Below are 25,733 nucleotides of genomic sequence, written 5' to 3' on the forward strand. Positions count from 1 at the left end.
GGCTCCCTGCCCGCCCGAAACTGCAAAGCTCCCCTCACCCCACCCCCCTTCCCCAGCAGCAGGCCTGGCCATTCATCTGTCAGAACTTGGAGTCCTGCTGAATACATCCTGTTTGTACCACTCACAGGACTGAAGGTCTGAAGGCAGCTACCCCATAAAGATCAGAGCAGGCAAAACGCAGGATGCTGACAGCCAGGTTCACTGTGATTTATTACGACTGCGCTTTGCTCTCCTGCGTTCTTTCCTCCCTGCTTTTAGAGGTGCGTGCGGACCGCTGACGGATCACGGTGCCACTCTTCCTCCCGGGCGTTCTCGCTCAGCAGGGGCCTGAGGAAGGGGAGAAACTGGCTGGGGGCCATGTCCAGGGAACCCTGTCTCCCTGGTCTGTGGAAGCTGGACCCACCCAGCAAGCTTCTTACACATTTTTCATTTTCAAAGACTTGAATATACGTGGGTGCCCAGAAATGGAGGAGAATGTGTTAGCTCGGGCTGCAGGCACAGAACCGCGTAGAAGGGCGGCTTAAACAGCAGACATTTATTCTCACAGTTCTGGAGGCTGGAAGCCCAGGACCCAGGTGCCGCCGGGGTGAGGTCCTGGAGGGCTCGCTTTCTGGCTTACAGACGGCCGCCTTCTGGCCGCATCCTCACAGGGCCTTTCCTCTCTGCGTGTGCGTGGAGAAGGGACGCTCTGCATCTCTTCTTATAGGGGCACCAGTCCTGTCACATCCAAACCTCACTTTTATGACCTATTTTAACCTTAATTACTTCCCAAATACAGTCACATAGGACACAAACATTCAGTCCATAGCATAGAGCGTTTGGGATGCTAAGATGGGGCCACAGCAAAATCTGAGCATTGGAGACCCCCCAATTTTTTTAATTGAACATAGGAGACCCCCAAAATATTTTAACTATGAAGAAAAGAAAGAAGGACACAGGGCAAGCTGCAGCATCCAGAAGAGACCCTGGCGAGTGCTCACGGGCATCCCCATGCCTGCCTCCTGCCCAGCAGAGACAGGTGGCGAGGCAGGGAAGGCCCCAGGGCGGGCCCCCGCTCCCGTGCAGCCAGCCGTGTGACCTTGGGCTTGGAGTTAAGGCTGGGAAAGCACTAATTACCCCTGTGCGTGGGATTTCCTTCTTCCAGCCAGCAGTCCTGACACGGCGGCGTCCTGGGACACCCTGAGCGTGTTCACGCACAGCTTCCGATCTGTCCCTCTCATTACCGTTCCTGCCCACGGCCCGGGGGTAACGGTGTGTGCAGGCTTCATTTATTTCACTAAGTGTCTTAATCAGACAGCCCGTCTCAGGAGACAAACGTTGAGCTCTGTGCATCCCATGAGATTTTTTTTTTAATCTTGCCACTTTTATTTCTTTGCTCCAAAGCCAAGTAGATTCTGTCCTTTATCACGATGGTTCCGTGTGTGACAGGAGCGACCGGGAAACCTAAATGGAAAAGCCTTACAGTGTCGGATCGCTTTAGATCAAGTCACGAAGGGAGAGGATTCCACGAAGATGCCCAAAGCCTCTTTCCCATCCCCACCTTCACCTGAAACCGTAGGCTCGTTCCTGCTCAGGGAGCCCCAACCCCATCGCTGGCCTTCAGCGCCAGCTCAGCAACCCCTGAGGGTGGGTTCTTTGGGACCCTTCCCAGAGCTGAAGGCCGTGACCCAGTTTTTCCATGTCCATCTCCCCCACCACGACAGGGGCCCAGGGCTCAGGGCTGTGTCTGCCCTGCTCCCCTCTGAAAGCCCGGTGCCCAGCATGGGGCCTGGCCCTTGTCCGACTCTCGCCAGCGTTTGTTGAATGAATGAAGGATGAAGCTGTGAGCAGAGAACATCAGCCCTGTGTTCTGGGAAGGGAACTGGGAGCATCCCACTCTCACCAGCCCCTCGCCGCTTTCTCTTCCCCAGCTCCTGTACGAAGAGTGGGCCAGCTACGGCGTCTTCTATAAGTACCAGCCCATCGACCTGGTCAGGTAAGCGAGAGCAGCCCGGCTCCCCGGGCAGCGGCTGTGGGAGGCAAATCCCCAGTTGGATGCCAGGGGGATAAATGTCCCCACGTGTGCCAGCTGCCCTGACTGTTCAGTGCCTGGGAACCTGTTTGAACTTGACCCGAGGCCTCCCGGCAGGACCCAGTAGCCTTAGTTCACTGGAGGATGGCTCTTTCCTCATACTCGCTGTCTCCTCCTAATTTCGCAGCCCGGCCTGACTCTGCCGGGCGGCGGGCCAGGTCCTCCCGTTGCTGTGCTGAGAGGCAGAAAAGAATGTGTCCTCTCCCAGAGGACGTCTGTCCCGAGGGCAGGAAGGGGGTGGACCAGATCCAGCTGTGTGTGTCCTCTGGGGACATGGAGACAGAGCTCAGCCCCTGAGCATTCGTCTAAACCCATCACGGCATCCGAGACACTCAGCAGGAGGCACAGGCCCTCTCCTGGTGCCCCCAGGCCAGAGTGCCAGCTCTTAGCTGAACCCAACTCGCAAGGAAGCTGGCAGCCTCGCGGGCCATGCATCGCATCCACCAGCATGCGTATCACAAGCACCTCCCCCGGGGCACAGAGAGAGGGGGCGGACGTAGGGAAAGCAGAGAGCACCCCCAAACCTGGTAGCCTGGCTCAGAGCCCCGCCCACTCTCTACTTCCTGGCCCAAGAACCAGGAGCCGCTTTGAGCTGTTGCCTGCAGGGGAGGGGACGGGACTTGTCTCCCAGCGGTGCAGAATGAGTGAGCTTGTCTCTCTGGCTTTGCCCGCCGTGCAGGAAGTACTTTGGGGAGAAGATCGGCCTGTACTTCGCCTGGCTGGGCGTGTACACCCAGATGCTCATCCCCGCCTCCATTGTCGGGGTCATCGTTTTCCTCTATGGATGCGCCACCGTCAATGAAAACATCCCCAGGTAGGCGGGGCCTGTCCCAGGACACGCCCATCTCTGCGACCAGCTGCAGGCCTCCGTGGCCTTGGGCCCCAGAACCTTCCGCACCCACACTCAGCCTGGGACGGGCATGCTGGCCGTGTGCTGTCAGGGCGGGGCCCGGTGCAAGGGGCGCAATTGCCATCTGAAGGCCGGGCATCCTTTTCGGGCACAAACACCCTGGGAGCCGTTTTACTGTCGAAAGCAGACGGGAGACAAAGCTCCTTTTCTTCCTCTGAAGTTTTCTTTCCCCTTTTAGTTCTCAGTCCTCAGGTGACAGGAAATCCCCTGCCTCCTGTGAGGTTGGGACATGGGACAAATGCCACTCATGGGCCTCGGGCAGGGGACTCAGCCGGGTCTCTCTCCACCTCGACCCCGGGGCTTGGGAGGTGAGGCATGAACAGCAGACCCGGCCTCTGCGCGCAGAACCCATGCTCCTGCTGCCGTCTGCCACGGTCAGGGCCGGCTGGGCACTAGGGAGAGGCCGAGACTCTAGGGGCAGCCTGACCTCGTGCTGGGGGGAGGAGGAAGGTGTCTCCCAGAGTGGCAGCCAGAACATAAGTCAAATCGCACGAGCTCGGAGGACCCTGTCTGCAGGCACAGAGCTCGGAGGACCCTGTCTCTGCATGCACAGAGCTTGGAGGACCCTGTCCCCGCATGCACAGAGCTTGGAGGACCCTGTCTCTGCATGCACAGAGCTTGGGGGACCCTGTCCCCGCATGCACAGAGCTTGGAGGACCCTGTCTGCATGCCCAGAGCTTGGAGGACCATGTCCCCGCATGCACAGAGCTTGGAGGACCCTGTCTGCGTGCCCAGAGCTTAGGGGACCCTGTCCCGTGTGCACAGAGCTTGGAGGACCCTGTCTCTGCATGCACAGAGCTTGGAGGACCCTGTCCCCGCATGCACAGAGCTTGGAGGACCCTGTCTGCGTGCCCAGAGCTTGGGGGACCCTGTCCCCACATGCACAGAGCTTGGGGGACCCTGTCTGTGTGCACAGAGCTCAGAGGACCCTGTCCCCGCATGCACAGAGTTTGGGGGACCCTGTCTGCGTGCCCAGAGCTTGGGGGACCCTGTCCCATGTGCACAGAGCTCAGGGGTCCCTGCGCATGCATAGATGTCTCCCCTCCTTTCTAGTTGTTCCTAGACCTGCCAACACCAGCCCCAAGACAACCAGGTTGTGTGTGAGGACGAGAGGCTGCTGTACCCATGGGCAAACTCAAGTTTAGAAGTGCGGGTGCCCCCTGGCCCTGCCTCCCAGGAGCTCCCAGTCTCTCTGGAAAAGCCCTAAGACATCAGCTCAGTTCCATTTCCTATGGCTCAGCCCCGAGTCTCGGAAGCCGAGCTGTGGCTTGGGAAGTGCGCCCACCGTCCATTCAGAAAAGAGCCCGTGAGCCTTAGCCTGGCAAGGAGGTGGCTCGTAGGGCCCACAGCCCAGAGAGGCCGTAGCCAGTGAACCTCGCGTAAATGTTTAATATGCGAGTGATACCTCAAACACGTGTCAGTGTTCTTACACACGAATAACACCTAAGGTCCACCCACTCAGGATCTAACGGTTAAGGGCACCGGCTTCTGTGGGGCACAGGCGGGAGAAAGTTTATCCCTTTGTTTGCTAATGTGACGTGAGGTCACAGTGCTTGGGTGTGGCTGTGGCGAAGATGAAAGTGGCCTAGGTGGGGCGGGGTTCGGATTCTAAAGCCCGCGGGACGTGGCCCGTGGAAGCCGGGGCGCCCTCACAGTCCCCCTGGGAGGCTGCAGAGGACGTCACCTTCCCTCCCCCCTGCAGGGGATGCGGAGCCAGCTGAGGCGCTGCCCAGGCAGGCGTGCATTCCCCAGCACAGCCATCTCCCAGGCCCGGCCAGTGCCTCCACCTCCCACCACATGGCCAGAGGCAGACGGCGCTTACCGGGGATTCCTGAGTCCCATCGGCCCTCAGCCCGTGATGTAGGCTTGTTCCCCGGGGAGGGGGGGTCTGATCTGCCCTTTTACCCCCTCCAAGGACAAGCCATCCCTTTCCTTGTCTTTATTTTGGCTGAAAGTGGTGAAGGGAGTGGCGGAGGGTTTAAAACTGGCAGCAAACAGGCTTTTAGTCTGGCTGGCGTTAGCGCTGGCAGGGAGGAGGGCTGTGGCAGCCACGGGACTCACGGCAGGCAGAGATGCGGCCAGCCCTCCTTGGGGCGTCTGCCCCCCACACATGGGTTCCTTCTGCCTCCCAGCAGAGGCCCCCAGAAGACAGGAAGCTCAGGGAGGGGCAAGGGGTAGACCCCTCAAGGCGGCCCATGGGCCTCCTTTCAAAATCACTGCAGCTGCTCGGCGCCTGGCTATTCCCGTAACAGGAGTGTGGTGCGCGCGTGCCAGCTCTGTTCCAGGGCTCCGCGCTCGCTCTGTGTGATCCTCCTGCCAACCCAGTAACATGGGCACTCTTCACTCTCAGCATCCCCACGCTGCAGATGGGGAAACTGAGGCCCAAGGAGTTGGAGTAACATGCCCGAGGGCACACAGATCCCAAGTGGTGGGGTGAGATTCCAGTCCAGCGCTGGCTGGCTGCACGCGGCCCCGCCACCGGCATGCACCCACCCCTCACGCACACGCACACGCACACGCACACAGACACGTGTACACGCATGCACAATTCCCCAGCTGCCTCGAGCCAGCAGCCTCGGTCACCAGGCATCTTCCCATCCCCCGGGCCCAACACAGAGCTGGGCACATACAGCACCTGCACATTCTCTAATAGGCATTTGGTGAGTATCTGAAAGGACAGAATGGGGCCGGAGTGCCCACTGTGCCGGGAAGAGAACCATTCAGCAGACGTTTACTAGACACCCACCGTCGGCCCTGGGCCAGCTGTGATTCGGTGCATAAAGTCGTGCAGCAGAAATTTAAAACAAAAAGCAGCACCCCCGCCCCCAGCCTTCTCCTGGATGACCACCTCCGCCCTGGGAGTGACTCCTGCCTGGGTCACTGAGAGCTCCGCCTCTTGTCCAAGTCCGTGGGGAGGAGGGCAAGGCAGACCAGAGCTGGGCCCTCCCCTCGTCTTCCAGAAGGTTAAAGGGCCTGGCCAGGGGCACCGTGGCAGGGCCGGGCAGTCCTTGTGGGCTGGCGGAGGACTCTCAGCGGCTCCCTCTCTTCCAGCATGGAGATGTGCGACCAGAGCCACAACATTACCATGTGCCCGCTGTGCGACAAGACCTGCAGCTACTGGAAGATGAGCTCGGCCTGCGCCACGGCCAGGGCCAGCCACCTCTTCGACAACCCGGCCACCGTCTTCTTCTCCATCTTCATGGCTCTCTGGGGTGAGCAGAGCGCCGCGCCCCCACCCCCACCCCCCGGGCCATTGGGGCACAGGTGACGTGAGGTAGGCCCCAAATTTCCTTCTTGGGACCGCCCACAGGCAGCACATGCCGGGGATGAGCACGGAGGGAGGTCGTGGAAATAACCCCCCGCTTGACCTGCAGTTCCCAGGTTCTCCGCTGCGTCCGCCGCAGCTGCAGTTATTCTGAGTTATTCTGACCCAGCCAGAACCCCCCGGGGAAAGGCCCAGGAGGGTGCGCTGCCCTCAGAAACAGGTCCTCCCTCCAGGGACCAGGGTCTGTTGGCCCAGGGAGGCAGCTGCTTTAGCGCAGGAGGCCTGGGCTCTGCATTCCTCCAGCCGGAGCCAGCCCTGGGGCACGTGGAGTTAGACCCTTACAGATCCCTATAGGTGCCGCGTGCCTCTTTCACAGGTTTGGAAGCCATGGCCACTGAAATGCCAGGTCTAGGAACTGAGCCCCCATTTTCCTGAGCTCTGGCCCCTCCACTCCTCCCCACCCATCCCCCGCCTCTCTGGATCCTGTGTCCATGGAGAACCATCCCTAGCCATCCCCCACCACCTGCTGCTCCTCATCCCCAGCCTGCTGGCCCTCCTCAAGACCTCAGCACCGGTCAGCTCACTGCCCACTCCCCTGCTCTGACCTGGACCCAGGAAGCACAGCCAAGCTCAGCCCGCACAGCCCGCACAGACCGCCGGCCTAACCATTGGGCTAATTGGATAACTCGGCTGGGTTGGCCGTGTACTAGGATAGGGCCCCTTCCTGGGCCAGACTCCGGTTTCGTGCCCAGCGCTGTCACCTCCAAGCGGGGACAGGTCTCCGTTTGTACAGTGCAGATAGTGCTGGTACCCAGCTGGATTGTTGGAAACCTCGAGTGCATCACTGTGACGATCTCTGGGCCGTACTGAGAGCCAGCTGTGATGTCCTGCCAGCTGGCACACCAGTTCCATGCCCATTTGCTTTGTGAAAACAGCCTAGACTCTAAAAATTAGAGCCCAAATCTGACCTCCCCCCTTGTGCTTGGGGCCCTCTGTAAGTCCTGTCACTTCACCTTCAGAAAGGAACGCGAGCTTCAGTGAGCTGGGCCCCGCTGGGCCAGGCGCTGTTCTGAGCGCCTCACGGGAGGTGGTTCATCATCCCCCCGTGGCTTTAAGAGGTGCTACCTCCATTGCCCCATTTGACAGATGGACACACTGAGGTGACTTTCCCAAACAGACACCACTAATAAGAGGCAAAGGGAGACGAGAACCCAGCATCTGCTCCCCAACCCCACCCCAATACTCCACCCCTGGGCTCTGCCCCCTCTGCTGGTGTCACTCACAGCTCTGGTGCCAGGCACACTTAGCACCTGCCTGGCTCATTCCTGACGGGACCAGCTCGCATTTGTGCTGGACTGGCTTCCTCCTCTGCCCACCACTCCTGCCTTCCCCTCCAGAGCCTGTGCTGAGGGTGGACTATGCCAGGCGCTGGCAGGAGTGGTGGGCAGAGGAGGAAGCCAGCTTATCTCAGTGACCCCGCCACAGCGCACAGCAGAGGGAGGCTCTGTTCATATTCTCTCATGAGGACACTGAGGCCCAGAGAGGTTAAGTGACTTACCCAAGATCACACAGCTAACAGACTCATACCAGCCATGACAGATCCATGCCCCGGTCACAGCTCCCCACCCAGCATCCCCCAAGCCCTGCTCTGTGCCCTCCTGGAGGAGCCGAGGTTCACCCAGAGCAGGTAGTGAGGGCACTCGGGCAGCAGCACTGCTCGGCCAGGCAGCACCACAAGGTTTCAGTTAAATCCAGTAAATCCGGTGCAGCCCCTTCTCTGCCGCCAGCTCGCTCACTTCACACTTCTTTATTGAGCACCTACTGTGTGCAAGGCAGTGCTGCTTCACACCCTCAGAGGCATTGGCCAGCCCTCACCACAGCCCATCCTTGCGGGGAAAACATATGGTTCCATCTGCACCACCACCACCCCCACCACCAGGAGGGAAAAGGGCAAATCTGTTCCGCTGTCTGCCCCAGCCTCCTCCAGCTCCACTTCCCCCAGGAGACAAGTGCCTGTCAGAGAGTGTCTGTCAGAGAGTCAAAAGCAAGCTCAGTCTACACTTTCCCATTCGGGGGGAATAACAGAAGCCAAACCACTCCCATGAAGCACTTACTTCAGGGAAAAAGGAGGTTATTAGAAATCAAGACAGAAGCCACGGGAAAGAGCCTGCTGGGCGGAGAGGTGTGTGTGCCCTGTGCGGCCGCACCGCACAGGATGTGGGGGTGGCGGGGGGGACAGTCCCTCTGTCCCCTGCCTGGCCTTGTGCTGCGGGTTTTTTAATCCTCTGTCAATTGTTTCTTCATTGCCCTCTCAGGGATCACCTTCCCACTGCTGCTTCATCCCACTGTGTCCTTTCTTTTCCGTTCTCCAGCTTCTAACGTTTCTGCTCACACAGTGACAGAGCGGCCCCAAACCTGTTCCTGCCGGGAGGGGCGCGGGCTGTGCCCCCTGAGGGATGGCTGCCGGCCTGCGGTTCTAATCTTGCTTCCACCCCACGTTGGGATCTGACTTCCCTGGGGCTGACACTCTGGGCCCAGAGACCTCAGCTCCCTGCTGCCTGGAATTTATGACATTTCAAAACCTCAAATTAGGCGTCACACACAGCAACTTTGAGCCCCATTTAGCTGTTCTCCAGGATCAATGTTCTGAAATGATGGCATAATAATGGGTTTTAACTGCCTGTCAGTTTCCTGCAGAACAAAGGAAGTAATTAGATTTGAGCCCGGCCCCAAGAAGCCGGAGGATGATGGTCCCTGCTTGAATGAAATGGCAGAGGCAGGGCTGAAACCCCTTCCCCGGGGTCGGCGTGGAGTGGGCAGGTGACCCGGTTGAGTCACCCTGAGCTGGAGGGACACAGAGAGAGCGACACTGTGGTTTCCCCTGGACTCAGGGAGGCCGTGGAGGGCTAGGGCCTTCGTGCCTGGCCCCCGTCCCCACAGGGGCTAACAGGCAGGGTCCCGTCTGCTCCTCCGCTCTCAGAAAACAGATGTGCGTTGAGCAGACGTGTGACTGTTGGGAGCCACCGTTCATGCAGCTGGTCTCTGCTCTCAGGGGGCTGCGCTTTAAGGAAGATGCAGCCCTGCCCTATGGAGTCTGGGTGATGGAGCCCAGAGGTTTGGGAGACAAGACCCCGGCCCCTAGGAGCGCGGACCTCCCCAGGGAGGCGGGCAGGTCTGCACGCAGCGGCAGAAGCACCCGGACCGGCCAGAGCCTCGCCTGGTGGCCTGAGACTCCAGCGGCCGGTCTGAGAGGCTCTGCTGGCCCACCTGGCACAACAGTCGGCAGGGAGGCCGCGCCAGGGCATCTCCCGGGCCTGCAAGGTCACGCTCGGTCACAGCAGCAGCGTTCAGGGGTGTGCTTGGGAAAGGGCTCCGGTAGCCCTCGGAGGAGGCATCCAGAATTAGGGAAATTGGAGGCAGGCCCAGGCGGGAGGCAGTGGGGACAGGGCAAGACAGGGCCCAGGGCGCGGGTGGATGCGGCCTGGGTGGAAGCTGAAATGGAGGCCTGGGGGGTGGGGGTGGGGGGACGAGCGTTAAGCAGCCAACTCATCGCTGGGCAGGGACGGGTGGGAGGAAGGACGGGCGGTGGTAGGTCAGTGTGTCTGCATGCCCCGGGCCCGAGTGCCACTGCACAGCTTGTTGCGAACGTGGGCCCCAGGGATCTGCATTTTAACAAGCTCCCTGGGGGACTCTGATACCGCAGAACCCAGGCCCAGGCTCTGAGAAACCCCAGGGGAAAACGGTCCATTTCTCCTGCCTTCCAGGTGTGGCAGGTGGCCAGCCGGGGAATCCATCCTTGTCCTGTGATTTGACGCCATCTTGATGCCACCACTGTCAGACCAGCCATTTAATTCCTCTGAGCCTGTTTCCTCCTCTGAAAAAGGGAGAGAGAATAGCACCTCCCTCCTGTCCTGACTGGGAGGTTGATTAATACTTTACACGACGGCCCTTCATATAGGCCTGACTCGGGACAGCTCGACCTTTGCATGCACCCGAGCTTCCTTCCTGGGGAGGAGCGTTAAGGATAAAGGGTGCAGCCAGCATCTCCAGTTGCAAGCTGTGTGCTCATGAACGCCGTCCGCTCATTCAGTGAGCACCCTTGAGCTCCAGTCTGCGCCGGGCACCGGGCGCCGGGCTGTGTGCCTGGGACCCAGGGGAACAGGGCCCCCCCTGCACCCCCCCCCAATAGAAAGGCCCCTTGACATGGGACGGGGATCACAATGGAGGGCAGTGTGGACACCGTGAGCGGGAGAGGCCCCAGGAGGAGTTAGTTTCTTTCTGACACAGGAGGAGGATTGGGGGCTCCCTGGAGGAGGCGGCATTTGAACTATGCATAGTCTGTTGGGAATGCGAAAGCAGGAGGTCGCACCTAAGAGTGCAGCCCAGCAGCCAGACCACCTACGAGGGTTTGAAGCTTGAGTGTGTGTCCTTGGCTCTCCCCTCACGCTTTCTGACCTGGGGGTCCCCAAGATCGATGGAACAGGACGGTTAAGAGCCCAGGCTCTGGGACCAGCCTGGGCCGGCCCCTCACTGGCTGGATGAGTAACCTTGGCCAGGACTTGATTTCCACGTGCCTGAGTTTCTTCATCTGTGAAAGGGGAATGGGACCGTCTCTGCCTCAGGGTGGGCAGGAGGGCAGAAAGGGTTCATTCCTGTGACGTTCTTGCCCAGCACGATGTCACCCTCACTCACCAAATGGTGCAGGAGCAAAGAATGCATTTGTGCCATCCGGCGTCTCAGGGCTGCTCAGCCCTGACTTTATGGTTTTCCTCCCTGCCTGCAGCCGCCACCTTCATGGAGCACTGGAAGCGGAAACAGATGCGTCTCAACTACCGCTGGGACCTCACAGGCTTCGAGGAGGAGGAGGTGAGTGGGGGGCACTGCGTCCTCCCCTGCCCCCACCCATTACCTCCTGGGGACGCTCCTGGAAGCCTGAGGCCCTGGGGCCCAGGCAAGGCTGCCCCCGCCTGCTTCTCAGTTCACATCCCTGGTGTTTGAATCACCCGCGGTTGCCAGGGCGACGGTTTGATGTCTGTCGAGTGTTTCTGATCTCCATGCTCACATGGACGCACCGCCCACCAGTGTGGTCAGGGACAGCTCACCACGCTGACCTCATCGAATCCGGGGGAGGCCGGGCGAGTCTGGGAGGGAATCACCACCGCCCAGGAGATCGAGTCCCCAAAAGCGCTGTGAGTCTTTGCCCCTGTGCCAAAGCCACACCCTCAGTGCCAGTCGTTGGGTGTGACTGAGAGGTAGGAGCCGAGCCTTTCCCAATAGAGGGAAAACCAGACGCCCGCATCCCCGCTTTCCCAAGATGGCCCAGGGGCCACTGGGACGGCGGAGAACACTCCCCAGAGGTTCCTTGGAGAAGCCTGGCCGCTGCCCTCCGAATGGGCAGCTCCCGCCTGAGTTCCCCACGGGAAGAGTGGGGAAGACAAGGAAAAGCAGTCCCCACAGCCTGCCGCCCGCAGAGCAGAGCTGTAAGGTGTGGCCACACTGGTCGCCGCTTAAATTTTTTTTAAGTATATATTTTATTGATTTCTCACAGAGAGGAAGGGAGAGAGATAGAGAGTCAGAAGCATCAATGAGAGAGAAACATCGATCAGCTGCCTCCAGCACACCTCCCACTGGGGATGTGCCTGCAACCAAGGTACATGCCCTTGACCGGAATTGAACCCGGGACCCCTCAGTCCGCAGGCCGACGGACGCTCTATCCAATAAGCCAAACCGGTCATGGCCGCCACTTAACTTTATAAGACGCCAAGCTTGTCTTTTAAAAGCGAGCACTCATGCATGTTCACTGGATGTGAAATCTCCCCCATCGTTTTTTAGCATCCCATCGTTCTCCCCACACATGCTCCCTCCTGACACTGAGTCTGCCCGCCAGTCTTCAGCCGAACCGACTGCAGTCAGGGAAGCTGGTGGGCGGGCTCCGTGCTTCCAGTGCTGCTGGTGGCCGAGGGGACTGGGGTCTGCGGGGAGAGGCACCGCAGGGCTTCCATCCTGGTTTGGCACTGCCCTTGCTGTGTGCCCGAGGCCAAGTTGCCTAACCTCTCTGTGCCTCAGTGTCCTCCCTTCTTAAATACGGATTGTGAACTAGTTCTCACTCTAGAGGGTTTGAGGGGGTCTCAGTGGATAAGAAGCACTTAGGGCAGGGAGGGCCCCGGACCAGTAAGTGCCCCAGGACCAGTCACCCGCTAGCCACCTCTGAGCTCAACCCTCTTAACCCAGGGGGCCCCATTATCCTGTCTCACTCATGGCGACGCCAAAACAGGTGCAGCCTGTTCACCGACAGGCAGCCCTTCAGGGGTGAGCCAGGCACGGAACCTCCCCCTGGGCAGGTTCTTTCCTTGTTACTCTTTCAATTAGGAAGATGCAAGCACAACACAAAGCAATCGCCGTCTTATTTTAGAAGAAGATTGAGAATGTCCTTTTCATGATGTCCCTCTGGTTGGGGAGAGTTGGGGAGGGGGCCAGTCCTGTGTGTTCAGCCCCTCGGGGATCCATCCCACGATCTCTTCACCTGCCCCCCCGCCCCCGGCACTTGACTTGGGGGTGGCAGTCGGAGCCCTTGGGCATGAGGCCCCAGGGAACTGAATGAGGTCCCCAAGGTGAGTCTCCCCATCACCTCCCTCCCCCTCATAGCTGACCAGGGACCCTTTGGGAGTGAATCTGAGGGGTAAAGGCTGCCTCTCCGTGCAGTCTGAGCTCCCGGCGTTGGCCCTGGGAGCAGAAGGAGCCCGCGTGCCCCTTAGCTGAGACCGACACAGTCCAGCACCCGCCTGGGAATTCCCCAAATCGCTCAAACTGCAAAAGCAACAGCACGCACGGTCACCCTAAAGCAACGATGACCGCTAGCGGGTCTCGGCCCCCAGGTGCTCCTTGTCCACCCGTGTCCTTCACCCTCATCCCAGCCCTTAAGAAAATTGTCTTTAGTTTAGAGGACGTGGCCTATTTCTTTAAAAACAACACAAGTAATGGAGTCTTTTCTGTTTGTTTTCATGTTTATGTTTCTGGTTCCCTGAAGGAGGCCGTCAAGGTTTGGAACTTTTTGTCACTCCTCTGTCTCCCCATAGCCTGTCTCCCGGGAAGAGGGATCTTCTCACGCCTTATCTGTCTCTTTCTACCATCAGGCCTCCGCAGCTCCTCCACCGCGGGCGGGGTCTCCGCTTCTCCCCACCTTCGGGTCTCTCTTAACCCCGTTCTTCCGTTCCAGTGCCCTCTGCTGGCCTGCTCCGGGCTCCCCCGAGGCCTGGCGCCTCCGGTCTGCCCGCGCTTGCTGACACTTACTGCGTCTCTCCTGACCCCAGTAGACGTTCTCGGGGCCAGTTCACAGCTGGGTGTTCAAAAGGGGGCCACTGGGCACTGATTCGCTGCCAGCAGCACCCAGAGCCAGGTTCTCTGGCCTTCCCCACAGGCTGCGTTCCCAACAAGGGGTAGATCCCGGACGGACCGCGTATGGCGCGTTCTGAATTGGAAATGGTACAAAACAGCCAGCTGTGAATTGGCCCCCCACAAAGGGTGCCCAGCGCGATTGGGTGGACTGGATTTGGCATGCGTGTTCAAGGTGAGGACCTCAAACTCACAGTTCACAGGCCAGCTTGGTTTCTTCCACAGGACCATCCCAGAGCTGAGTATGAAGCTAGAGTTTTGGAGAAGTCACTCAGGAAAGAATCCAAGAACAAAGAGGTACGTTGGCCACTTCTTCTGGCTTTCCCAGCAATACAACATTGTGTGTTCATCAACAGTGTAGACTGGGGCTCAGAAAACTCTGCCTGTTCAACAGTGTAAATCAGAAGCTGGCCCGCGAGACAGAGAAATATTTAGACTCTGCAAGCCTCTGTCACAACTACTCAATTCTGCCATTATGGCTTGAAAGCAGCCATAGACGGCAGGTAAACAAATGGGCCTGGCCCATTTGTTCCAATAAAACTTTATTTATAAAAACAAGTGGGGGGGGGGGCCAGATTTGGCTGCAGGCTGTAGTTTGTCAAACCTGCTATAGCTCTACCGTCTTGGTCTATCCTGAGCGTGACCTCAAACTTCAGCCAGCATTTTAACATCAAGGACCAGGTAGCTTTGCAGCTTTGTCGCAGTACACTTGACATTCATTGTGTCCACCTCACTGTGTTCTGGGTTGAAGGATGAAATGGAAGGGGTTGCTCAACCAGCCATCCCTGAACAAATGGCCAGTTCCTTGTTCCACTCACAGACAAGGAGGATGAGAGAGAGAGAGGTGGGTTTTGGTGATGTCCTTGCGGCCATCATCTTCTCATAATACATGCCTTTCTTTCTCCCCAAACCTGTCATTCGAGTTGGTAGTCTTACGTGTGCAGCCTGAAGGCTCACAAGCTCTAGAGTGTTGGTTTTTTTGCAGGGGAGGTGTTTGTACATGGCCGGGGCCGCACAGAGCCCTGGGCCCTTGTCAGCCTCTGACTGCGGCTGGGGACCTTCACATCATGCCTGTGGGACGGGGACAGTTGACAGATGCTCGTCCCAGCTCCAGTGTCTGCTGTCCCCTTTGCACACTCAGCCCCTGGAGCTGATCAGGACAGTCCCCCAGTCTTTCCTGGTCGTTGTGTCACATAGGCAGAGTTTTCTGGTTCCGAGAGGCTGGGGGTCGCAATCGCCAGCATCCCATCTAGGGGATAAAATGGGTGCACCATAGCCCCCTCTCGGGCCCGTTTCCATGACAGCAGAGTCCAGCTTAGTCCTCTTGTAGTCACAAAGAGGGTGCACTCTTTGAACACACTCCTACAGTCTGAGCGGGACTCGGGGTGCAAAAATATAACCACAAAGGCATGAGCCATCACCCAGCTCGGGAGATTGTCTTCAGTTAGACCGACCAGAAGGTGTGACACCCCCATGCACGGTGCCTTCTGAGCAGCGACCTGTGGCCTTGAGCGGCTCCGTTTCCCCTCCTGGGCCTCGGTTTCCCCTCCTAAAGGGAGAGGCGTGATGCCAATGCGCTCAGTGCGGCATCTCGGCGGCGGTGGCCCAGGACAGTCCATCCCATGGCTTCACAGTGGCACCTCTGAGCGTGAGCAGGGGTGGGTGTTGCATTCCCTCCTAAGGGGGAAAAGGGCTTGTGGCACATGTCGTGTCTGCGTAAGTCGAGGGACTCAACCAACCCCAACAGTGGGTCTGGGGGCGTGTCAGGAGTGCCCCTGAGACCCCCACTCACTCCCGCTCTGGGCTTTGACCAGAGATCTCAGATCACATGAGAACAAGGTATGCGGTGATTTCTGCAGGCTCTTGGGGGACCCCAAGCCCTGTTTGCCCCTGGGGGGCCACACCCTTTATTTCCTCCTCCATTTCATTGGCTCCCAGCGGCTCCTTTATGGTTTTCGTTTCCCCCGCAGCTGAGGCTCCAGAGTCACTGAGGAAAACACAGTCCACCCCTTAATGGTTATATTAACTTACAGCTCTGGGCGTGGCTTCCTTTGTGTTGGCATCGGGCGCTCAGCACGCGCCGCGTCTGCATAAGCGAACCCTGTAGGTCACAGCAGCCGGTTGGCGAGTCGGGCATTACCGAGCCCCGCGGGCTTCCGTGCTGGGGTCTCGGTCTGAAGCCTGGTCTGCGCTCCCCTCCCCGCTGGTCTCAGCCTTGCTGTTAGGACGGGGTCCCTGCCAGCTCCTGTGGCCTGCAACGCCCAGAACCTGGACCAGCCTCGGCGGCAAGCACGCCACGGGGGTGACGGGGGCCTGGGCCAACGTCACACCTCACCCCGTGGTGCTCTCTTGTTCCCTCCCCCCTCCCCTTAGAAGCACCGGAATATTCCAGAAGAGTCAACAAACAAATGGAAGCAGAGGGTTAAGACAGCCATGGCGGGGGTGAAATTGGTACTTTTCTGTGTCGGGGCGATGCGAGTCGTGACTGTTTGCGACGACCAAAGTCCATTGCGTCCTCCTCAACCAACTCTGACTTTTGTGTTGGTTTTGTCTTTTTTTTAACATTCACATTCATGCTTCCTCTCCTCCTGCCACCCCCAGCGAGCTGTGACGTGTGCGGAGGTGTCACTGCATGGCTACGGAGGGCTGGGGGGCGCGGGGGGGCCTGTGATCTGTGCTTGTCACCACTGCCTGCCAGCGGTCTCGTCTTCTCGTTAACATGCATGCCACCCGCCCCGGAGCGAGGGCCTCCCGGGTCCTGTTCGCGGCAGCATTCCTTGTCCAAACACTCGCGCTTCCCGTTGAAAAGCCCACCCCGGTTCTTGAAACATCCCGGGTTGGTGACTGGCTTCCACCTAGGGCTCCTCCCCACCCAGAGAGCCTCCAGGCGCCTGTCGCCAAGTGTCGCCACGGTCCGCTGCGGCTACGCGGCAAGCAGCATTGGAACGTGTCGTGCGGGCTGCCTGTTTCGACTTGCTCTGCAAAGGAAAATAACTATTATGGTCTGGGCGGCGGAGGGCAGAGCACCTTAGATCTTCTCGCCCCAGACGTGAGACCTTCCGCCGAAGAAATGGGGTCCAGACACGCTTCTCCCCGACGAGGGTCTGACACTCTTGTCATTACTGCTGTTGTCATCACACAGAGGAAGCCCATGTTAAACGAGTTCCCTCTGTCATGACGTGACATCATTTCCTAGGTCACGGGACCCCCGCTGTTTCTGTAAACACTAGACGTTTGCATCCACTCGAACTGTAAATGTGTGTTTTTTTAAGGTGTTTCTAAGTGTTTCTGTCGTCCGAGTTCACGCACACACACGTGCACACACACACGCACATATGTGCACACATGCACACATACACAACGCACGCCTCCCCGCCCGGGTGGTTCCCACGGGTGACCCGCGTTGTTCCATGTTGCAGACGGACAAGGTGAAGCTGACCTGGAGAGACCGGTTCCCCGCCTACTTCACCAACTTGATGTCCATCGTCTTCATGGTAAGTTCCGGAAGGCCGAGGCGGGAGGACGCCGGGGAGCCCACACTCGGGCCGGGGTCAGCCGTCACTGTGGCAGGTGTATGCTCGTGGGATGGTGTCCCTGGAATGGGGAGGAGCGAGGTTCCCCGTGGTCCCCAGGGGCGCTCTGCGGGCCCTGGGGTCGGTGAGAGAATTTCCCAGAGTCCCCGATGCACATCTCTCATTGTGACAGCCAGACCCAGATCTCACAGATATTATTTAAGACAAAACTGAGGTTTTTATTATTTTTTAATTTATCTTGATTGTTGAAAGTCTTACAGAGGTCCCCTCCTTCCCCCCGCCCCTCCCCAGGCCTTCACCCCACTGTTGTCTGTGTCCATGGTTATGCATATGTGTATATAAGTTCTTTGGTTAATCTTTTCTTGCCTTCCCCCACCCCCTTTCCTCTGAGATTCATCGGTCTCTCCCATGCTTCTATGTCTCTGGGTCTATTTTGTTCGTCAGTTTGTTTGGTTCATTAGATTCCACACGTGAGTGAGATCATGTGATGCTTGTCTTTCTCTGACTGGCTTATTTCACTTAGCGTGATTCTCTCCAGGTCCCTCCGTGCTGTCTCAAAGGGTAAGAGGTCCTTCTCTTTTACTGCTGCACAGAGTTCCATGGAGTAAACGTACCACAGCTTTTTTATCCACTCGTGTACTGATGAGCACTCAGGCTGTTTCCAGATCTTAGCTATCGTATATTGTGCTGCTATGAACATAGGGGTGCATGCCTTCTTTCTGATTGGTGTTTCGGGGTTCTTAGGACATCGTGTTAGAAGCGGGGTTGCTGGGTCAAAAGGCAGTTCCATTTTTAATTTTTTGAGGAAACTCCACACTGTTTTCCACAGTGGCTGCGCCAGTCTGCATCCCCACCAGCAGTGCACTGGGGTTCCCTTTTGTCCACATCCTCGCCAGCACTTGTTGCTTGTTGAGCTAATGATGGTAGCCATTCTGGCAGGTGGGAGGTGGTACCTCATTGTCCTTTTAATTGGAAGGTTTTTAAAGAAAGAGATTAAATAAGCACAGACAGGACAGAAGTCAGGGTGATACAACTCAGGGTGACTGGGGGGCTGTGACGCGCTGGTGGGCCCGAATGACTCGGCCACACCTGAGCTCTCTGAGAGGGTTTTCCCCCACACTGATGGGGCTCCCCGGCCGGCCGTGCTTTCATCCTTCCCCAAGAGGTCAGGGCCACTTGTGGTCACTGAAGGAACGGCTGTCCCCTTGTCCAGCCCCCACCCCGTGACCTGGCTCCCAGGGGCCCCGGGTTCGAGGGCTGAGCCTGAGCCCAGCTGGCCAGAGCGCCTAATAGGGAGCATCTCCTTCAGGCCTCACCACCTGCCTGTCCTGAGGCCACCCCTGCAGCTGGTGAAGAAACAGGCCTGGAGGGCCAGTCCCTCTCCCCAGGCCGCCAGCCAGCAGGTGACAGGGCCAGATGCCACTAGGCCCGTCTGCCCCAGGAGCCCGCTGTTCCATATGAACTTGGGGCCAGAGGCTTGTCTTGGTTTTCCAGGTTGGGGTAAGGGCAGGGCAGAGTGAGGACTCAGTTTCCCCTCCTGCTCTTACACACGCTAAAGGGGGCTCTCGGCTAATGGAAGGAAATCCCCGGAGCCAACTCGATGGGGCTGGGGGCTGTTGTGCCATCCAGGGGACTCTGAGCGGGCCAGTCTGGTCTTGAGGGCCCTGGAGCACATGCCCCAAAGGCATGTGAGTGTCCCCTCTGGGCAATCATTGGGCTTAGTGCTGGGGTCACGTAAGGATGATGGGGTCCCTACCCTGAGCCTCCCTGGGGCTCACAGCACAGGGGTCGGGATGCAGAAGCAGGAGACTGAGGCACCTGGCGGAGAAGCCGCAGTGTCCTTGCAGAAGGACCAGCGAGAGCGGGGTGGTGGGGGGTGGGGGGGCTGGCTGGGCCCTCTGCACCGCAGCAAGGAGGCGTTGGCTACATGTCACTTCCTGGATGGTCTTTCAGGGCGTCTAAGCTCCTCGTAACCAAAAGTGAGGAGGTGGCTGTGCAGGGCTCGTCTGGCAGCCCCACAATGCCGCCAGACACTGACCTCTCTGACCTCCTTCTCACCCAGCCTGTGCCTCCTCTTAATCACAACGAGGCTGCTCCAGCCCCGGCATCACCTCCACTCTCCAGGCGGGAGGAAGGGGTAGGGCCAAGGGGAAGGAGACCATGCGGGTGGAGGCAGCCCCTCTTTGAAGGTGCTTTCCAGAGCCCTGCCCACAACCTCTGCTTGCATCTCACTGGTCAGACCACTTCACGTGAGCCCCCCTATCTGCAGGGAAACGGGGACATGGGCGCACTGTCACTCCCAGCAAAGGCAGGCTGGTGGGAAGGGAAGGAGCTGGCCTTGAGGTACTGGCGACCCCGTCAAATGAATCAGCAAGTTTTGTCCCGCCCACAGGAGCTCCATTCACTGAACAAATGTTGGCTGAGCACCTACGATGTGCCCGTGTTCCTGGTCTAGAGACACTGGAGTGGCCGCACCAGCCAGCCCCACGCCCCGGCGCCCTGTCCTTCCAGGGGGAACTGTACCCAGGAAGGAGGCTGCACGGGGCTTGCCTGTCATGGGGACGTGCCAGCCCTCTGGCTGGGAAAGGGGGGGCCTTGCTGAGTCACCCTGTAGGCCCAGCCGCCTGCCTGCCCCACCACACGCGGGCACGAGGGCCAACTCCAGGGCCAGGGCGGTGCCTTCCCCTGGGAGGGGCCCCTTGGCAGGAGCCAGGGATTTTCCGAGGAAAGCCCTTGTTCCCAGAGCCGGCAGGGAGCGGTACCCGCACCTCAAAATGGGGCCACCCCTTCATCAGGGCGTGGTGTGGCCGTGGACATTTCTTGGGCAGGGTGTGGTCACCCTTTAGTCAGCAGCAGAAGCAAAGTCACTGGCCCAAAGTTCAAAATAAGAGCTTTGCTAGGAGACTTCTGATGGCTGCGGTGCCCCCGAGGGGTGAACCAAGCTGCAGACGCACAGTGCACCCCCCCCCCCCCGCCCCAGGACTGTCCCGGGGCCTCTCGGCACCCTCCTAGCAGAGCTGGGGCCCGCCCTCCGCACCCTAATGGGGTAAATGTGTGAGGATGCGGACACCCAGGAGGGAGTGGGAAGAGCGTGGAGCCTGCGCCCGCAGTGTGTCCTCGGGGCTGGGATTCGCACGTGGCCTCACCCCTGGGGCAGGACAGGGTCTCCCCGGCTGAGTTAGGGTCTTTGAGGAAAAGGAAATGGAATCCAGACAGACAGACAGACAGCTCCACACAGAACAGCCTTGTCATTCCAGCCAGCTGCACTCCCCCCACCCCCCTTTCCCAGGCAACTTCCAGCCCGAGTTGTGTGGGACGTTCCAGTCCAACAGTGGGGTGTGGCAAGAAGAGGGGCTCGCTCTTGGGGACAAGCCCGAGGGTGTTGGTGAACCAAGGAGGTTGAGAGAAGGGACCCAATCTGACTGCCCAGCCAGGCCTGCAGCAGCGCCCACCCCAGATCGGGCCGCCCACACGCCACCCGCCTCCTTTAAACATCGCTCCACCGAGTGTCTCTGCTTCTGCTCATCATCAGGTTGAGGGGAGGAGCCCCCACCCGGTGGTCAGCCTGGTGAACCCCACTTGTGTGCTGGGGGACCTGGCCTGGTGGCCGGACCGCTCAGTCTCTCCTGGACAACAGAAACCAGTCCTTTGTTCGTGTCTGTGGACTTAATGCTGTAGAGCCCCTGGCATGTGTGGGTGACAGGGTGGAGGGAGGGCTGGCTGGGGAGCACAGGGGGAGGTCCGGGAGACCCAGGTGGCCCCGCCAAGGTGTCCCTCCTCCTCTGCAGATCGCGGTCACCTTCGCCATCGTCCTTGGAGTCATCATCTACAGAATCTCCACGGCCGCCGCCTTAGCCATGAACTCCTCCCCCTCCGTGCGGTCCAACATTCGGGTCACAGTCACGGCCACTGCAGTCATCATCAACCTGGTGGTCATCATCCTGCTGGACGAGGTCTACGGCTGCGTAGCCCGGTGGCTCACCAAGATCGGTGAGCGCCCGTGTGCGGGACCACAGCCCGGCCCGCCCTGCAGCCAGGCAGCCCCTCCTGCCCTGGGGCCTCGGGCGGGTCACTTTCCTCCTCTGGGCCCCGTCCCCTGAGAGCCGCGTGGAGCGGTCAGCCGGCCACTCAGCAGCCTGCGTCTCGCTCCCTCCAGAGGTCCCCAAGACTGAGAAGAGCTTTGAGGAGAGGCTGATCTTCAAGGCTTTCCTGCTGAAGTTCGTCAACTCCTACACCCCCATCTTTTACGTGGCTTTCTTCAAAGGCCGGTAGGGACCTCCTCAGCCACTGAAACTCACTGCCTTTCCCCCACTCGCTGCTGCCAGGCCCGTGGGAGGCTCCCCTCCCGTGTCGGCAGGCGGGGGGCACCATGGCCCAGGACAGAGCAGTCAGGATGGTTCTCACTGCCGCCCAGTTCTAGTGCCTGTGGGGGTGCCAGGCAGCAGGGACCCTGAACATTAGGGACTCCAGGCAGCAGGAACCTTGGACCATGGAGACCCCAGACAGCAGGGACCCTGGACAGTGGGGACCCCAGACACTAAGGACCCCAGGCAGCGAGCGCCAGTTGCCTCCACAGTGGGTCAAGATGACTCGAGGGCGAGGGCCCTGGGAGAAGGTGTAAGAAGTGCCGCTACTGACCAGCTCCATGTGCCAGGCAGGTGGCAGGGTGAGCCCGTGTCTGGACCCTCTGGAGCCATCCTGGCCCGTGACCCCCTCCACCAGACTCCCTACCACCCCTCCTGCTGGGGCTGGCAGGTCTGATCCCAAAACCCCTCCCGAAGGCTCCTCCTCAGCACCCTATCATTTACAAGACCCTCGGGGTCCTCGCACCCTGGGGTCCCAGAGCCCAGCCAAGGGGTCCAGACCCCCCGAGAGCATACATGACAATGGAGCAGGCCCCCAGCCTCACATCCCACAGGAAGCTGAGAGGCAGCCTCAGGGACCACCACACCCCAGCCTCCAAGGTCCCTGCGGTCCCGGGGCCCTGCCATGGTGGGTGGCAGCTTGGCCTTCGTCCCCTCCTGGGCTCCCCGCTTCCGTCCCCCCTCAGCCACTTGTTTCCTGTCACGTTTCTTGCCCCATGTGGGTTTGGCAGTCACAGGAACACTGGACCAACAGAAAAGCCCCCGGTCATTTCTTAGCCAGTGGAACAGGCAGAGAGAGGCCTCTGTAACACACTCCGGGCTGTGCCTTTGGGGATCTCAGCTCGCCCCTCCCCCACGGGCCCCCCAAGCTGGGACTCTGCTCTCTAACTGACTTCCAACCGTTACAGGTTCGTGGGGCGCCCCGGCGACTACGTGTACATCTTCCGGTCCTTCCGCATGGAAGAGGTAATGAGCTCGCAAGCCTCCCCGGGCCCCCATCACATGTCCACTCAGCACCTGGCCGATTCCTTATCGGGGGGCAGCCTCTTTCCTTCCCGTGGGAGCCCCTCTCCCCCGGGTGGTGGCCGGGCTCTGATAGTCTGAGGTGTGTCCGTACAGGCTCACCCCGAAAAGAGCGTCTCTTCGTAGCCGGGGAAACCCAACAAGGACACCGATTTTTTCCCTTTTTCTGTGAGACCGAGGGTCTTCTCCTCTTTGGTTAAGATGAGGGGAAAACGAAACTCGGCTGCCTTTCATTTTACCTTAACATCGGAATGCCCACTTCTCTTCCCCCCAAACACGATGCCCGTGACCCTGGGCCACCGCGGGTCTGGTCAGGGCGCCCACTGTCCTCTGCCGCCGAGTCCCAGCCCAGACCAAGCTGGGCTTCTGAGCCGGTGGGTTGTTCAGGTCTCGGGGGACCAGGTCAGCATTTCCAACCCCCAGAATAATTCCACGTGACGGAAAATAAGGGGGAGTGTCTTCCTGATGAAGAGCCTGTGGAGGGGAAGGTTGGGTGGGCATCAGGCACAGGGCAATCTGGCTGCCCAGGGCACAGCCTCGAGGTTCAGCCTCTTGAGTGCCAGCCTCTGAACATCCCGACACAGGCCTCACCCACGGGAAGAGATGTTTGCCAAAAGCCCAGCCAGGGCTTTCCTGGACGTGCCCTTCACATGAGCGGCGCCCTGTCAAACTCTGCAATGTCTGGGGAAGTTGGTGACATGCCTTCGTAGAACAGAATACAGCAAAGACATCTTTTTTTTTTTTTTTTTTTAGAGAGTGGATAGGATGGGGAGAGACGGAGAGAGAAAAACATCAATGTGGGAGAGAGACATTCATTGGTTGCCTCCCACATGTGCCCCGACCAGGGCCGGGGACCAAGCCAGCAAGTGAGGTGCATGCCCTCGACCAGACTCAAACCCGGACGCTTCAGTCCATGAGCTAATGCTCCATCCACTGAGACAAACCAGCTACACCATCATCATTTTTTTTTTTTAATGAAATAACAGCTCTGCAAGAAAAACTTTTGGGTAACAATATAAAGAGATTTGCTAGGGACTCAGAGGAGTCATCTGTACTCGGGGGTCTCCTAGTGCGTCCTGAGTTCTCTTTGTTCAGATGAGTTAAGTTCTCACCCTAAGGCCACACAAGCCCCATAAGGACAGGGGCAGTAGGTGGCTGGCTGTCTCACCGTGTGGCTTCCCAACTGCAGGGACCCCAGGCTGCCGTGCCCGTGCCGTGGCCATGCCCGTGGCCATGCAGGGTCTGTGGACAGGCAGCCAGTGTCAGGGACAGGGCACTGGCCTTGGGGGAGGAGGGGAAGCCGAGATCAGCCCCAGCGCTGCCCAGCCTGGCTGTGCATTCCCTCCCTGAGCCAGGTCCCTGCCCCAACGGCCTGCAGGCCGGGCGCACTAGCTCCCGGGGGGCCGAACAGAATACCACAGATGGGAGACTCGAAACAACAGAAATTGCCCGGCTGGTGTGGCTCAGGGGTTGAACATCAACCTATGAACCAGGAGGTCACAGTTTGATTCCCAGTCAGGGCACAGGCCCCGGTTGTGGGCTGGATCCCCAGTAGGGGGTGTGCAGGAGGCAGCCGGTCAATGATTCTCTCTCATCATTGATGTTTATCTCCCTCTCCTTTCCTCTCTGAAATCATTTAAAATATTTAAAAGAAAAACAAACAGAAATGGATCCCCTTGCAGTTCTGGAGGCCAGATGTCCAAAACCAGGGTGTCAGCAGGGCTGCGCTCCTTCCAAAGGCTGGAGGGGGCTCTGCCTGGCCTCTCCCGGCTTCCATGGCCGTGGGCAGTCCTTGGAGCTCCCTTGCATATACACGCAGCACTCCGACCTCTGCCTCCCTCCGGCTTCACTCGCCTTCTCTGCGGGTCTGTGTTCTCTTCCTGTAAGGACACCAGTCATTGGACAGGAGCCCTCCGTGCTCCCGTGTGACCTCATTCTAACTTGGTCCCGTCTGCAAAGACCCTATTTCTAAATAAGGTCCCCTTCTGAGGTTCTGGGATTAGGACGTGAACCTAGCTTTGTGGAGGACACAGTTCAGCCCACCCCACGAGGGCCGAACTCCCCTCCCTGGGGCCGGTCCTCTCTCCCGTGCCCTCGGGGTGGGGTGGGATCTCACGCGCCCTCCCTCTACCTGCAGTGCGCCCCGGGTGGCTGCCTGATGGAGCTGTGCATCCAGCTGAGCATCATCATGCTGGGCAAGCAGCTCATCCAGAACAACCTGTTCGAGATCGGCATCCCGTGAGTACCGCGGGCCGGGGGGCGGGATGATGCCGGGCCTGGGCCAGGACGGGGTGGGGGGCGTGGGGATGCCAGACAGGGAGGTGGTGAGGACAGAAGGGGAGGACCGGACGGAAGCCACCCCACAGGGAACGAGGAGGAGGCCGGGGACTCTGCTCCCCGACTGGCCGAGGATGCAGAGTACCGACAGGTCCTGTGGAGGCTGTGCCTGCTTACCCAGCATCCTTCAGGAACCGTGGCCCGGTCCCTCTTCAAGGCGCCATGATCTATCTGCCTTCTCTTTCCGCCCTCCCAGGGTCCGCGTAGGCACAGCCAGACCCTTGGCACCTTCCCGCGGTTTTAGGTGGCCATTGCCCTCCCTGCGCCTCTGCTTCCTTAGTACCCCGGCCTCAGGGGAAAGGGCAAAGAGGCCCATGGACAGAGCAGTCCTGGCCAGAGCGACAGCTCAGGGTGTGACATGACGGCTCAGGGAATTCGGAGCACGGCTGGCGGTGCAGACTCAGCCCCCCAAAGCCCGCCCTCCTGGCAGCCTGACCGAGTCCTGGCCTTGCTTTCAGGAAGATGAAGAAGTTCATCCGCTACCTGCGGCTGAAGCGCCAGAGCCCCGCCGACCATGACGAGCACATGAAGAGGAAGCAGCGATACGAGGCGGACTTCACGCTGGAGCCGTTCGGGGGCCTCACCCCAGAGTACATGGAGATGAGTGAGCACGGCGGGCTCGGAGGGAGGCGGGCCCTTGCTCACCAGGAGGCCTGGCCACCTGCACTCGGGAGGGTGCCCAAGGGTGGCATGCAACTCTCAGGCGGAGCAAGGGACAGATGCAGGAGGTCAGGTGTGGCCACATGGCAACCACCCGGGGCCTGACCCCACCCCCCACCCGCCTCCCCCGGCTCTGGGCACACAGGCCTCCCCACTGTCACCCAGAACAAGTGGCCAC

The 25,733-nt window shown here is 59.4% G+C and overlaps 1 protein-coding gene across 1 annotated transcript in view; it reads left to right on the plus strand.

Annotated features, from left to right (window-relative positions):
- ANO1 (anoctamin 1) overlaps nt 1-25,733 on the plus strand; it is a 72,250-nt gene that overhangs the window by 33,586 nt on the left and 12,931 nt on the right. The window contains exons 10-21 of the mRNA XM_081100165.1: nt 1,911-1,975; nt 2,751-2,885; nt 6,033-6,193; nt 11,030-11,112; nt 13,864-13,935; nt 16,012-16,089; nt 17,058-17,132; nt 20,960-21,161; nt 21,328-21,439; nt 22,444-22,501; nt 24,696-24,796; nt 25,354-25,499. Coding sequence (XP_080956291.1) covers nt 1,911-1,975; nt 2,751-2,885; nt 6,033-6,193; nt 11,030-11,112; nt 13,864-13,935; nt 16,012-16,089; nt 17,058-17,132; nt 20,960-21,161; nt 21,328-21,439; nt 22,444-22,501; nt 24,696-24,796; nt 25,354-25,499 — 1,288 coding nt within the window. The remainder of the gene's footprint in view (nt 1-1,910; nt 1,976-2,750; nt 2,886-6,032; nt 6,194-11,029; nt 11,113-13,863; nt 13,936-16,011; nt 16,090-17,057; nt 17,133-20,959; nt 21,162-21,327; nt 21,440-22,443; nt 22,502-24,695; nt 24,797-25,353; nt 25,500-25,733) is intronic.

This window comes from Myotis nattereri (assembly GCF_964212035.1).
Source record: "Myotis nattereri genome assembly, chromosome: 9".
NCBI lineage: Eukaryota > Metazoa > Chordata > Mammalia > Chiroptera > Vespertilionidae > Myotis > Myotis nattereri.